This window comes from Phycodurus eques, chromosome 10 (genome assembly GCF_024500275.1).
Source record: "Phycodurus eques isolate BA_2022a chromosome 10, UOR_Pequ_1.1, whole genome shotgun sequence".
Taxonomy (NCBI): Eukaryota; Metazoa; Chordata; class Actinopteri; order Syngnathiformes; family Syngnathidae; genus Phycodurus; species Phycodurus eques.
Genome location: NC_084534.1, coordinates 29,542,427 through 29,554,470, shown reverse-complemented (window position 1 = coordinate 29,554,470; position 12,044 = coordinate 29,542,427). Strand labels below are relative to the sequence as shown.

Genomic DNA, 12,044 nt, shown 5'->3' with positions numbered 1-12,044 from the left:
GGCGTAAGGAAAGGCACGCGGTCGCTCGGCACAAGAACGAACGCTCGCCGCTTTTCATTGGATTCTTTCGTATTCGTCGAGTGTTTCTCATACCCGGAGTTCGGGCAACTACGACTTGACGACTGGCTCGGTGTCGATTAGCGACTTGTGGACAAATCGGGTTTGTGAGCAAAAAACCGAGGACGCCTGTCCGGCGAGACGTTCCGAGCGGATCTCACGTCGACCTGATTTTGACAAACGTTCTGACGAGCGAGGCGCCAAACCGGAAAGCCAAAATGAGGAACCCGAGGCTGAAAACTGAAAGAAATGACTTTGCCGACGACGAGTCAAATTGCGTTATGGCAATGATGAGCCGGCAGCCGATAGAAATTCACTTCCACGAAAATTGGCCTGGAAAAAAAGGATGCTGAGAACGTTAGCGCGGGACGCTTATTGCCGCATATAACGTCAGCGGATGCAAACAATTGCGCAGGCTGTTCACTTGCACAAGATAATCCATAATCGCAATCGTCAATAAACGACAGCTCCGATGTGTTTCTTTTCTGTATCGTTTTTCACTCCTGCAAAAGCGTCGGCGACCATCGGAAAACGTCGGCCCGGGCGACGACAGTTGACAACCGCTGCTGCGGTCGCGTCACGTACCGCCGCGCACGCTTTTTGGGCACGTGGGGGTCTTTTTTTCATGTATGTCTGGTTTGCGTGTGTGCCCATCGTGTCTTTGTCTCGCGTGTCGTGTTGCGCGTGTCGCCGGTCAGCCGCCCCCGAGCTGCGCAAGACTCGCGGCGAGCTGATGAAGGACGTGGACGCCGAGTACTACGGCTACCGAGACGAAGACGACGGCGTCCTCGTTCCTCTGGAGTTGCAGCACGAGAAGCGAGGTGGATGCTTCGTTTCATTTTCAACACCCCGTCGTCATTCGCCACGGTTTTGAAACGCGGGCGCGCGCGCGCGTGCCTGTGCCTGTGCCCGTGTGTAGCCGTGTCTGAGGCGGTACACAAATGGAGGACGGATCGCGAATGTTTTCCTTCCGGAGTTCAAGTTCGGCAAGAGGAAGAAGACGAGCCCGGCATCTACAGCGTGGACAACCGGGAGGTCGGCTATCCTTTTAACACGCGCACATTCTGAGCTTCGGAAGAATTCTCGAGTCACGTGACCGGCGCCACATCACCGACTCCCCCCGCCGGTCACGTCGAGCGCCGCTAATGCCGCGCCGTGTGTGCGGTTTTACTTTTTGTGTGCGTGTGCAGCCCGATGAGGACGAGTGTGTTGAGGAGAACCTGGAGGAGGAGGAAGGGGGCGTGGCCTTCTTCACACACACGCCCGTTCCCTCGCAGAAAGAGGTAACGCGCACGCGTCTCGTGTGCGTGTGGACTCACATTCAAGGTGCGTGTGTGTGTGCGCGCGCGCGTGTGTCAGGTGGAGGAGGCTCTGGTGCGCAGGAGGAAGATGGAGCTGTTGCAGCGCTACGCCAGCGAAACTCTCCAACAACAAAGTCAAGAAGCCAGAACGCTGCTGGGACTGTAACGCGCGCGTACAATCGCCCGCCGGTCCGTCGGCGTCGTCGTGGCGACCGCGTTCGTTCCCGCTCGCTTTTGGATTTGTTTGTTTTTCAATAAAAGTTTGCAATGGCCTGGCGTCACGCCACTTTGTAACGTTTGGAAGACATTTTGTGTGATGTCATCGTCCCCTTTAAAAGCCAACGTCACAAATGTCGATCGTTCGGCGGAAGCTCATCGAAAAGGTCGCTTCGATCCAATTCGAACCGAGACGACCGAGAGCCACTCTGCAGAGATGCAAAACGGTTCCCCTCGGCCGGCGGGACCGACGAGCGAGCGACTCCTCGTCTCGGCGCGAGAGAAAGCTCAAAGTTGGCAAACGATGCGAGCGATTGATTTATTCGTCGCGTCGGACCTCTCGCGTGACAAACGAGCCGCTAACGTGAGCCTCTGCCGCCGTTTGCCGCTTCTCGGTGCCGTTTGCGCTCGTTACGTGACGCGAGTCGGGAGCGTCGCAGTTCTGCTTTCTTCCGGGGGAAAGCGTCAAAATGGGAACATTCTGAAAGCGGCGCATCGTCTTGCGTGTACGCCACAGATAACCGCTTCTGGAATCAGATGGAAAGCAAACTCATTTCTTCGTCACTTTCCTTTTTTCTACGATGATGCACTTTTACTTGAGTCGCATTATTTCTTGTCCGGTCATAGTACTCTTACTCGAGTACTACGTTTGGCTACTCTCCCCACCTCTGGAGCAGGCATCCTCTCTTGCTACTCTTCCGTTGAAGCGACATCGTCGCTCATCAGATCGGCCGGTGTGGTATTTGTTGCGCCGGTCTTTCGTACGTTGGCGTCGAGGCGCCGCGGGTCGCGGCCCCGAGCGGAACCGCCGAGCACACGTAACGTCGACGACAAGAGCTGAACCGCTAGTACGTTTTGTATTCATTTGGAAATGCGCCTACAATTATCGAATTAGTTTACTGATGTTAATGTTAAATGTCTTAAGCGCTGTTAAGGATTATGTCACAACGCGAAATGAATTCACTTCAAATTCAGGAATGGCCGATGAAAACAGAAAAAATATTTTGGAACTTAATATTTTCCCGGAAAATGAAGTGAAACAGACGACGATTGGAGTCAATTCTTTTCCAGAACGAGAGGACGATGCTATTCGCGTGGCACGGCCTGAAGCTGGCATCGGCTGGGCCAAAACTAAAAAGCAAAGAAATGAGGCCCACTTCATTTGAATGCTAAATTTGTCCATCAACATGGACTTGAGCGCTGGTCTTTTCCTAACCTCGAACAAAATGTCCAGCTTGAACTCTCTTTTTTGAGGAATATTGACTCATTCTATCACCGTGTTGCCACAGTTACCTTGAAAAAGGAACTTGCTTTGCCAATGACTTCAGCTTTAAAGTAACTCCGGTACTTTATTGATGACTTGTTTTCGAAAGCAACAAAGTTAGATGACAACTTACTTCCGTCAAGCGGCACACGAGGGCGCTAGACTCCGCACCAAGTTGTTTGCTCTCACTTTTCATTGGTAATATTATTTCGGCTAAGTATCGCAAGTCCTTACCTCCGTGACGAACGATTTCGCAATGAACGAGTAACCCGCGACGCATGGCGCGCTTAACACGCCAGAAAAACTCTATTCTTGGAAGAGCAAAGAGAAGGTTGATGGATGACGTGAGGGCAGTTGGTGTTCGAGAGGAGGACGCGCTAAAGGGACAAGCCCGAAGAAGAAGAAGAAGAATCAAATACACCTTTTACTAAGCCTAAGGAAAATAACAAACATAGTGTGGCGGCAGCGAAGCCGTGCATTTCTGCGCATTTTGAATATTTTCTGCACCTTCGCTGTGGGCCGGATGACAAACGATGAGGCGCCAGTCATCGTCCGCAATACGTCGGCCGAGAAGCGGCCAAATGCGTTTGGACGGATGAGCTGCTGCTTCTTCAAACCGTCAGCCACAAATGACTGCTTGTCAGGAGACCTTGTTGACGAGCGTCGCTGTGATCAACTAAGTCGCTGTAATCTCGTCCAGTCACGCGTTGCTCGTTACTCAAAATGGCGTCCATTTACGGGCATCGTGGTTGCCGCCTGCTGCCACGCGGGACTCGTTTGCCATGTTGGCGCTCGCGAGTCAAGGCAAACACTCGTACGTAGGCTCGCTCGTACCTCGAGGCAAAAGTGCTGCAGAATGTCACTTTCATGAGATGACATCATCACTGTCATCCATGACATCATTAGAGTTACTTTGGGAACCTTCCATGGTTACAATTTCAGTTGCGTTTGAATTATTTTTTTTTTTCTCTCCCCTCCCCCCATCTCTTCCGCCGCGTAAAGCCGACGCTTGCGATTGGCTCTCCTTGGTCATGTGCCGTTCTGCCGCAGTGGCAAACGTGACCTATTGTTCCCCGATATGACCTCAACTTGCCAACTCTGTTATCTGAGATTTGGAAAAGGTTCGACTCCTCGTTCCACTTTTGAACACGCGAAAGAACATTGATTCTTGAACACTTTTTTACGGACCGTCCGCTTGTCGGATTTGTCAAATCGAGCGATATTGTCGAAATTGTGCACATTTGTCATTAGGCCGACACGGTATCATGTTTTCCCCGTGCTGTACTCATATAATGCAACAAACATTTGTTATGACGTATTTACATGTCGACATGTTTGGTTATCAGTGTATTATTTGTGTCAAGAGAACCAAAACAAACGACGTGTGCTCGGAATGCCCTTTTTTCAAGGAAACATCCGACGGTCCCGTCGACGCGTTCGTTCCGAATCAACGAGTAACGAGTAATATTAGTTTGAGAAAGTCTTTGAAAGGGTTCCGCCACGACTCCATTTTCAACAGCGTAACTTTGTAATTGTAACCGACTACCTTTCCAAAGTCATCTTCCCGACACGGTTCGTAATGCAACTCAGTTGCTTTGAACGCCGAGTCGTCAGTAAAGTGAGTCTTTTTTTCCAGGTCACCGTGGCAACACGGGCCCCGACTCGGCGGGTCGCCGAGACGCTCGGACGGCGAAGCGTGCGTGTCGCTCTTTGTCACGCGTCTCCAACGCAGCAGCCGATGGCTTGATCGGCGGCATGTGACGCGGGGCGCATGTGGCGAGGGGTCGCGCGTGACGGCGGCCAGCTAACCGAAGTCAGCAGCTTTCAATCGGACGACGCGCAGCACAAGCGCGCCTTTGTTCGTCCGCGCTGTGAAACGCGAAGAATGTCGGACGAGCGCGACGCCGCGCTGAGCTTTTCGTTCGTAGTCAACGAACAAAGGCGTTAGCGTTTAGCCCGTAAGATGATTTCGATGCTAACGTGCGGTCACTGTGACGCTAGTTGGCAGTAAAGACAAAGAGAAAGTCAAGAGATTTGACTTTCTCCACCATAGAAGAACTTCAACGGTTGTCGTACGCTGCGCCTACACCCTAAAAGGCATCTTCCCGCCCGCGAGGCTGACCACTTTAGAGTGCCTCGTCGTCGGCCGTGAGTGGACGCACATCGCACAGGCAAAGGTGGACGAGAGCGACGAGGGCGGAAGCGTGTGTGCGAGAAAGTGTGTGTGTTTGCGCGTGTGAGAGTGACCGCGTGCGACGTAGTCCGTTCAGAGCGCCTCGTTGTCGCAGCGTGGAAAAGCCTCGCCGCAACCGGCTGGAGAGTTTTTGTTTTTTGATGGGGCGGCTCAGACGAGTTGTTCGGGGTCATGAAGGAACACTGCCGATTTTCAGATTTGGCAGGCTTGTTGACAACTCTTCAATCGACGAACCATGAAGTTTCATTCCGCTCAAATGTGTGCAAGCGGTTCGAGTTTCGCTCTGAGCGACCCATCGGAGCCCGGAAAAAATACTGACGTCATCCACGCGAACGAACTCGAAATGTGGTCGGTTGAGGAAACGGTCCAATTGTTCCTTTCCGTTCCACGTGATCGTGAAGCCGCCGGGCGGATTGGGTTGACGTGGCAACGCGCAGGCCGCAATCTCATTGGACAAAAAACATGCAGGACTACAAGCGGCTAATTGAAGGGTGTCAAAGTGAAAGCGGGGCTCCCGGCTTGTCCCGCGGCTCGCTGCGCCCCGATTGGCTGCCACGCCGCAACGTGAACGGGCGGTAGCCCCGCCCGTGGCGATGACGTCACCCCGAAGCCTTTCTCATAAGAGCAGCGGCACCGCGACAGTCGTCGTCGTCGTCGTCATGTGGGCTCCACGCCTGCGGCTCGCGCTCAAGGCGGCCGCGGCCGCGCGCTCCGCCGCCGCCAGGCAGGTTAGTGCGCGCGCGCGCGCGCGAGACGAAGAATTTCAAACAAACCGCGATCATCCTCGTCATCGTCGCGCTGTCCGTCGGTGATTTGAACGACGGAAGCTTGCGGTTTTCACTTCGTCATTCGAGCTGTCCGGAATTTGATTTGTTAACGCAAATTAGTCCGCGAAATCTAACAATATGCAAGACCGAAAGCGACGACTTCCAGAAGCCGCCTCGACGGGTCTGCGGTTTGTGGAGTCGTTGCGACCGTTTGGCCTCTTCCGACCTTCGTCGGCGTTAAGCGCGCTTCGTGTTTTCGCTTGCGAACTTTTCCTCCGCATGTTCGAGTTCGGTCTTTGAGGGCGCTCCGACGAGCGACCCCGATCTGACGGCGTCCGCGCCGAGCGCCGTCAGATCGCCGAGTTGCCGGAAAGGCGGGCGGGCGGGCGCTGAAGCGGGCGTGTGCCGTGCGGTGCCATCGCAGCGTCACGGCGGCGGCGGCGAGGCGGGCATCCTGCTGGACGTGGACGGCGTGCTGCTGCGCGGCGGTCGCGTCATCCCGGCGGCCCGACGAGCCTTCCGGAAGCTGCTGGACGCCGACGGCCGCTTCCTGTTTCCCGTCGTCTTCGTCACCAACGCCGGAAGTTGTCAGCCGCAACGCAAAGCGCAACAGCTGTCGGCGCTGCTGGACGTGCGGGTGGGCGTGGCCGCGTTCCTCTTTGGTGTGTGTGTGTGTGTGTGTGTGTGTGTGCTGCTTTTACGTGTGCCTCTTCAACGGCGAGCACATCTGCCTCACAGTCGTGAGGTCGCGGGTTCGAATCCCGGCCCGCCCGTGTGGCGTTTGCATGTTTTCCCCGTGCCCGCGTGGCTTTTCTGCAGGCGCTCCGCTTTCCTCCCGCATGCCACAAACATGCGTGCGAGGGTGACTGAAGACTCTAAATTGCCCGTAGGTGTGAACGGTTGTTTGTTTCTGTGTGCCCTGCGATTGGCTGGCGAGCAGTTCAGAAAAAAACGGATGGATCTCTTTCAGTGTGTTTATTGTGCGTCTATGGTGTTTGGGTGTGTGTTTTTGCATGCGTCTATTTCGTGCGTGTTTCGTGCGTTTCCCGAGTTGTGACCGGAGCGTGCGTGCGTGCGTGCGTGCTTAGATCAGTCCGGATCAAGTGGTTTTGTCGTACAGCCCTCTGCGGATGTTGTCGAGCTTCCACGACAAGTGCGTGCTGGTGTCGGGCCAGGGACCCGTCTCGGACATCGCCCGCTCGTATCCTCGCGCGGCCCGCCTTTGAAAATGTACCTCCGCGCATTGTACTGTGCGTTGTACCGCGGCGTACTTGAGTGTGGTGACCCTTGACCCCGCGAGTCAGTTTGGGCTTCAAGAAGGTGGTGAGCGTGGAGAAGCTTTGCGAACAGCACCCCCTGCTGGACATGGTCGACCACAACAGGAAACCCCGACCGCCCGTATGTACACCGCCGCACCAAGTACACAAAGTACACGAAGTACACGACACGCGCGATACTCAGAATCGGGATGACAATCCTCTTTCTTTGCCGAGTTGCGTACCGCCTTTGTTTATACCGAAACAACAAGTGTGTACGAACTCAACAAAATATTTGGCGCGTTTAAAGCAAACATGAGATGTACACAGACAAAAGTATCAAGGACGTTTTAAGTTCAAACTCGATGTTTCAACTAAACAGTACCTATACAAATGCCTGCATGTACAACCCCGATTCCAATGGAGTTGGGACATTGTGTTCAATGAAAACAGAATACAGTGATTAGCAAATCGGGTTCAACCTATATTTCATTTATTGTTTTGAGCCAATAATCATGAACTTAGAATTTTTTGGCTGCAACACGTTCCAAAAAAGACTGAGAAAGTTGAGGAATGCTCATCCAACACGTGTTTGGAACAGGCTCATTGGGAACAGGCGGTTGCCATGATTGGGTAGAAAAGGAGCTGCCCTCAACTGTTCAGCCATTCACAAGCAAAGACGGGGCGAGGTTCACCTCTTGGTGAACAAGTGCGGGACAAAAAAGACCAACGGTTTCAGGACAATGTTCCTCAACGTTCAATTGCAAGGAATTGAGGGATTTCATCATCTACGGTCCATATCATCATCAAAAGGTTCAGAGAATCCGGAGAAATCACCGCATGGAAGCGGCCGGGCCGAAAGCCGACATTGGATGCTCGTGACCTTCGATCCCTCGGGCGGCGCTGCATCAAAATACCGACATCGATGTGGAAAGGATATCGCCGCGTGGGCTCAGGAACACTTCAGAAAACCAATGTCAGTAAATACGGTTCGGCTCTACTATGCAACGCAAAAGCCATTTATCAACAACACCCAGAAACGCCGCCGGCTCATCTAAGACGGACCGACGCAAAGTGGAAAAGTGTTCTGTGGTACGACGAGTCCACATTTCAAATTGTTGTTTTTGGAAATTGTGGACGTGGTGTCCTCCGGGCCAAAGAGGAAAAGAACATTCCGGACTGTTATGGACGCAAAGTTAAAAGCCAGCATCTGTGATGGTATGGGGCTGTGTTAGTGCCAGTGGCATGGGTCACTTACACATCTGTGAAGGCACCATTCATGCTGAAAGGTACATACAGGTTTTGGAGAAACATACGCTGCCATCCAAGCGACGTCTTTTTCACGGACGCCCCTGCTTATTTCAGCGAGACGATGGCAAACCACATTGTGCACGTGTTACAACAGCGTGGCTTCGTCGTAAAAGAGCGCGGGTACTAGACTCGGCCTGCCTGCAGTCCAGACCCGTCTCCCATTGAAAATGCGCGGCGCATTATGAAGCGTCAAATACGACAACGGAGACCCCGGACCGTTGAACGGCTGAAGCTGTACATCGAGCGAGAATGGGAACGAATTCCACCGACAAAGCTTCAACAATGAGCGTCCTCAGTTCCCAAACGTTTGGTGAATGTTGTTCAAAGAAAAGGTGACGTAACACAGCGGTAAACATGACCCCGTCGCAGCTTTTTTTCCCCAGAACGTGTTGCAGCCATCAAATTCGAAGTTCATGATTATTTGCTAAAAACAATCAAGTTGCAATACAACATGAAATATCTTGTCTTTGTAGTGTATTCAATTAAATATAGGTCGAACATGATTCAGAAATCATTGTATTCTGTTTTTATTTATGTTTAACACAACGTCCCAAGGCGGCCGACCGGTTAGAGCGTCCGCCTCACTTCAATCCCCGGCCCCGCCCGCGCGGAGCTTGCATGTTCTCCCCGCGCCCGCGTGGCTTTTCTCCGGGCACTCCGCTTTCCTCCCACATCCCCAAAACAGGCGTGCTAGGTCGATTGAAGACTCTAAATTGCCCGTAGGTGTGAATGTGAGTGCCAATGGTTGTTTGTTTGGATGCGCCCTGCGATGGGCTGGCAACCGGTTCGGGGCGTACCCCGCCTCCTGCCCGAAGATCGCTGGCTTAGGCTCCGGCACTCCCGCGACCCTCGTAAGCAGAAGCGGCTCAGAAAATGGATGACAACGTCCCAACTTCATTGGAATTGGGGTTGCACAAAGTCTCAAGTATGTGTCAAGTAAAAAAAGTATAAAACACATCAATGTACATAGTGTATCTAATATGCATGTTTCAATGTAAAAAAGGCACGTATCAAATCAACATACAAAGTATAGAGCACACGTTTGAAGTCGAAAGTCCACGTGTGATCGCTGAAGGCTGTTTTGCGTTTCAGTCGGAGCTTCAGCCGGAGTCGGCCCAAATCGAAGGTAAGAGCGGCCGGTCGCGCAAAACGTCCACGGCGATCACGTGTGGCGTTCTCGCAGCCGTGGTGCTGTTCGGCGAGCCGGTGCGCTGGGAGACCAACCTGCAGCTGCTGCTGGACGTGCTGCTGACCGACGGCCGCCCGTCCCGCGCCTACCGGCCGCCGGCGGTCCAGCTGCCGGTTCTGGCCTGCAACCCGGACCTGCTCTGGATGGCCCGGGCGCCCTCGCCGCGGTAAGAGCGCAACATCAGAGGAAATGGACTTACGAGCTCGGTCGAGGAAGCTCCCGATTCTTTCTACCGTCGAGTAGATAGTAACCGCTCGTTTATGCCGCCGGCGCTTAGCTTGCGGACCGCCCCCGCCCGCGATAGGTGAAATCCGCAAAGTAGCCACCGCGTCCTTTTTTGCTTCTCGCGACATACGCTATTTGAAAGCGGACTCGCACGCGGATCACGTGATCACGCGTTTGTGCGTTTGCCGTGTGTTGCCAGTTTGGGCCACGGCATGTTCCTGCTGTGCTTGGAGTCGGCCTACAAGAAGTTGACGGGCGGCGAGTTGCGCTACGAGGCGCTGCTGGGGAAGCCCGGTCTGCTCACGTACCGCTACGCCCGACGCGCGCTCACGCGCAGCAACCGCCACCGCGACGTCCAAACCATCTACGCCATCGGGTAAGCACATCGGCGCTCGCACCCAAAACACGTCAGCAACGCGCCTTCCGAAGCGAAACCCTTGGTTTGTCCTTCAGCGCCAAATCCGACATTCGAAACGATTCAAATCCTGCGTACGCTGCGTCGTATCGAGAAGTGAAACGCGAATACCTTACAAATAGAAAGTAGCACATGTACATTTCAAGTCAAATGTACAAAGTACATGTTTCAAGTATGACGTGCATGTTTAAAATACATGTTCAAAGTCAAAAGTCTTAAGCTAGCACACAGCCAACCCTGTAAAAAAAGGGAATGTGACAGTGTTAAAACGCAGTAGACCCGATACTATGGCCGTGTTGGAAAATGCATACCGTAGTTAGCGTTTTAGCACACTTGGAACACTGTACACGCCGTCTTGCTATGCTGTGTTATAGCAGCGCGCGTAGAAGATGTTCATTGACTGCCGGCCTTCCCGGTGAGCGCGGATATTTGACTTCGAAAGCCGTCGGTGGCGCTGAATGCGTTACTGTGAGTGTTGCAATGCTGTAGTATCAATCTTACAACATATATTAATAATATCACACTGTTTCTAATGTATACATTGCTGTAACACACTTCTACCTTTGTCATGCTGTAAACATGTACTTACACGTTTATTCTTCTAACAAGAGAATGTACTACAACAAGATTACCAAAGCACAGCCATCCAAATATTTGGCCTGACGAGACTGAGAGTGGTTTTTCTTGGGGGGGTTTTTCTGCTGCTTTTCAGCGACAACCCGATGACGGACGTTTACGGCGCCAACCTTTACGATCGCTACCTGGCTCGGCAGCACAAGCGCGCGATGCCGGCGACGGGAAGTCGGGCGGGCGTGGCCGAGCCCGACGAGGAGGAGCCGCCGCCCGCCGCTCGCTGTCGATCCGTCCTGGTAGGTGGCGACCCCCGCTCGGCCGTCGGCGTCACGCGCGTGCGCTCGAGGTCGACGACGTGGCGCTCTCAGCTAGCTGACCGCACGCCGGCGGTTGCGACAAGTGCGAAGGAAGCTCTCAGTTGGGGCGGGGCCGCTCACGCCGGACCGCAAAGCGTGCGACGCGGCGCCCTTTTTTGTCCGATCCGATTTCCGATTGCTAATCTGCCCGCGACCTTCGCAATCGCGAGTGCTGGCCCGCATGACGAAAAACTAGATTCGGGCTGCAGCTCTTGAATATTTTCGAATGGATTATTCCACCCGTTCATGGAATTATCGGATACAAATAGATTTAGCATGTGACTGTTTACCAGCCGATTATTGATGTTCATTTGCCGATTGCGAGCGTCCCGCTTTGCGCGCTGTCGTCAGGTGTGCACGGGGGTCTACGGGCGTCCGTCGGCGTCGGGCCCGGCCCCGGCCCCGGAGAGCGTCTTCCTGCACGGCCACCGGGACATGACGGCGGAGGCGGGCCTGGCGGAGCCCAGCTACGTGGTGGACGACGTGGAGGCGGCCGTGGACCTGGTGCTCCGGCGCCACCTCTGACGGGAAGGCCTGGATCTGGTCTGGATGGGAGCCCGCAACTTCAGAAGCGTGCGACGGGGGTCGGATGCGCTGCACAAAATGCAATATTTGTCAGTGCCTTCCAAATGTCTTCCCTGTTGAAATGAATGAAATACAATTTCTTGGCTCCAAAAACACCAAAAGTTGTTTTGTTTTTTTTAATCGGGAAAACTGCACTCAACAGTATTGTACTGTGTACAAACACCCAGTCCGGTACGAGAAACAACTGTGCCTAATGTATTGTCCTTCCTTCATCAGCAATTGGGAAACTTGTGTGATAGCGCCACCAACTGGCATTGTCCTTCCACTACAAGGAAACGAGAATGGATGGCTGCCGGGTGGTATGGAGTTTGATGGCGCCATCTAGCGGTGGGGGT

The 12,044-nt window shown here is 53.6% G+C and overlaps 2 protein-coding genes across 7 annotated transcripts in view; both read left to right on the top strand.

The window, feature by feature from the left end:
• Positions 1-1,647, top strand: part of isy1 (ISY1 splicing factor homolog) — a 4,315-nt gene extending 2,668 nt beyond the window's left edge. The window contains exons 8-11 of the mRNA XM_061688350.1: positions 756-878; positions 977-1,092; positions 1,248-1,340; positions 1,417-1,647. Coding sequence (XP_061544334.1) covers positions 756-878; positions 977-1,092; positions 1,248-1,340; positions 1,417-1,524 — 440 coding nt within the window. The 3' untranslated portion in view covers positions 1,525-1,647. The remainder of the gene's footprint in view (positions 1-755; positions 879-976; positions 1,093-1,247; positions 1,341-1,416) is intronic.
• Positions 1,648-1,785: 138 nt separating this feature from the next.
• zgc:77375 (uncharacterized protein LOC402927 homolog) lies at positions 1,786-11,804 on the top strand. Of its 6 annotated transcripts, XM_061688640.1 has the most exons (9): positions 1,786-5,760; positions 6,224-6,436; positions 6,893-7,000; positions 7,104-7,197; positions 9,459-9,492; positions 9,550-9,721; positions 9,980-10,156; positions 10,908-11,064; positions 11,476-11,804. In XM_061688640.1, exons 1-9 carry the CDS (start codon positions 5,626-5,628, stop codon positions 11,772-11,774), a joined length of 1,389 nt encoding a protein of 462 aa, XP_061544624.1. In that variant the 5' UTR covers positions 1,786-5,625; the 3' UTR covers positions 11,775-11,804. The 6 variants fall into 6 exon arrangements, with proteins under 6 accessions (XP_061544624.1, XP_061544628.1, XP_061544626.1 ...); XM_061688644.1 differs by lacking the exon at positions 9,980-10,156; XM_061688642.1 differs by having other exon boundaries at positions 6,888-7,000; positions 9,459-9,721.
• The last annotated feature ends 240 nt before the right edge of the window (positions 11,805-12,044 follow it).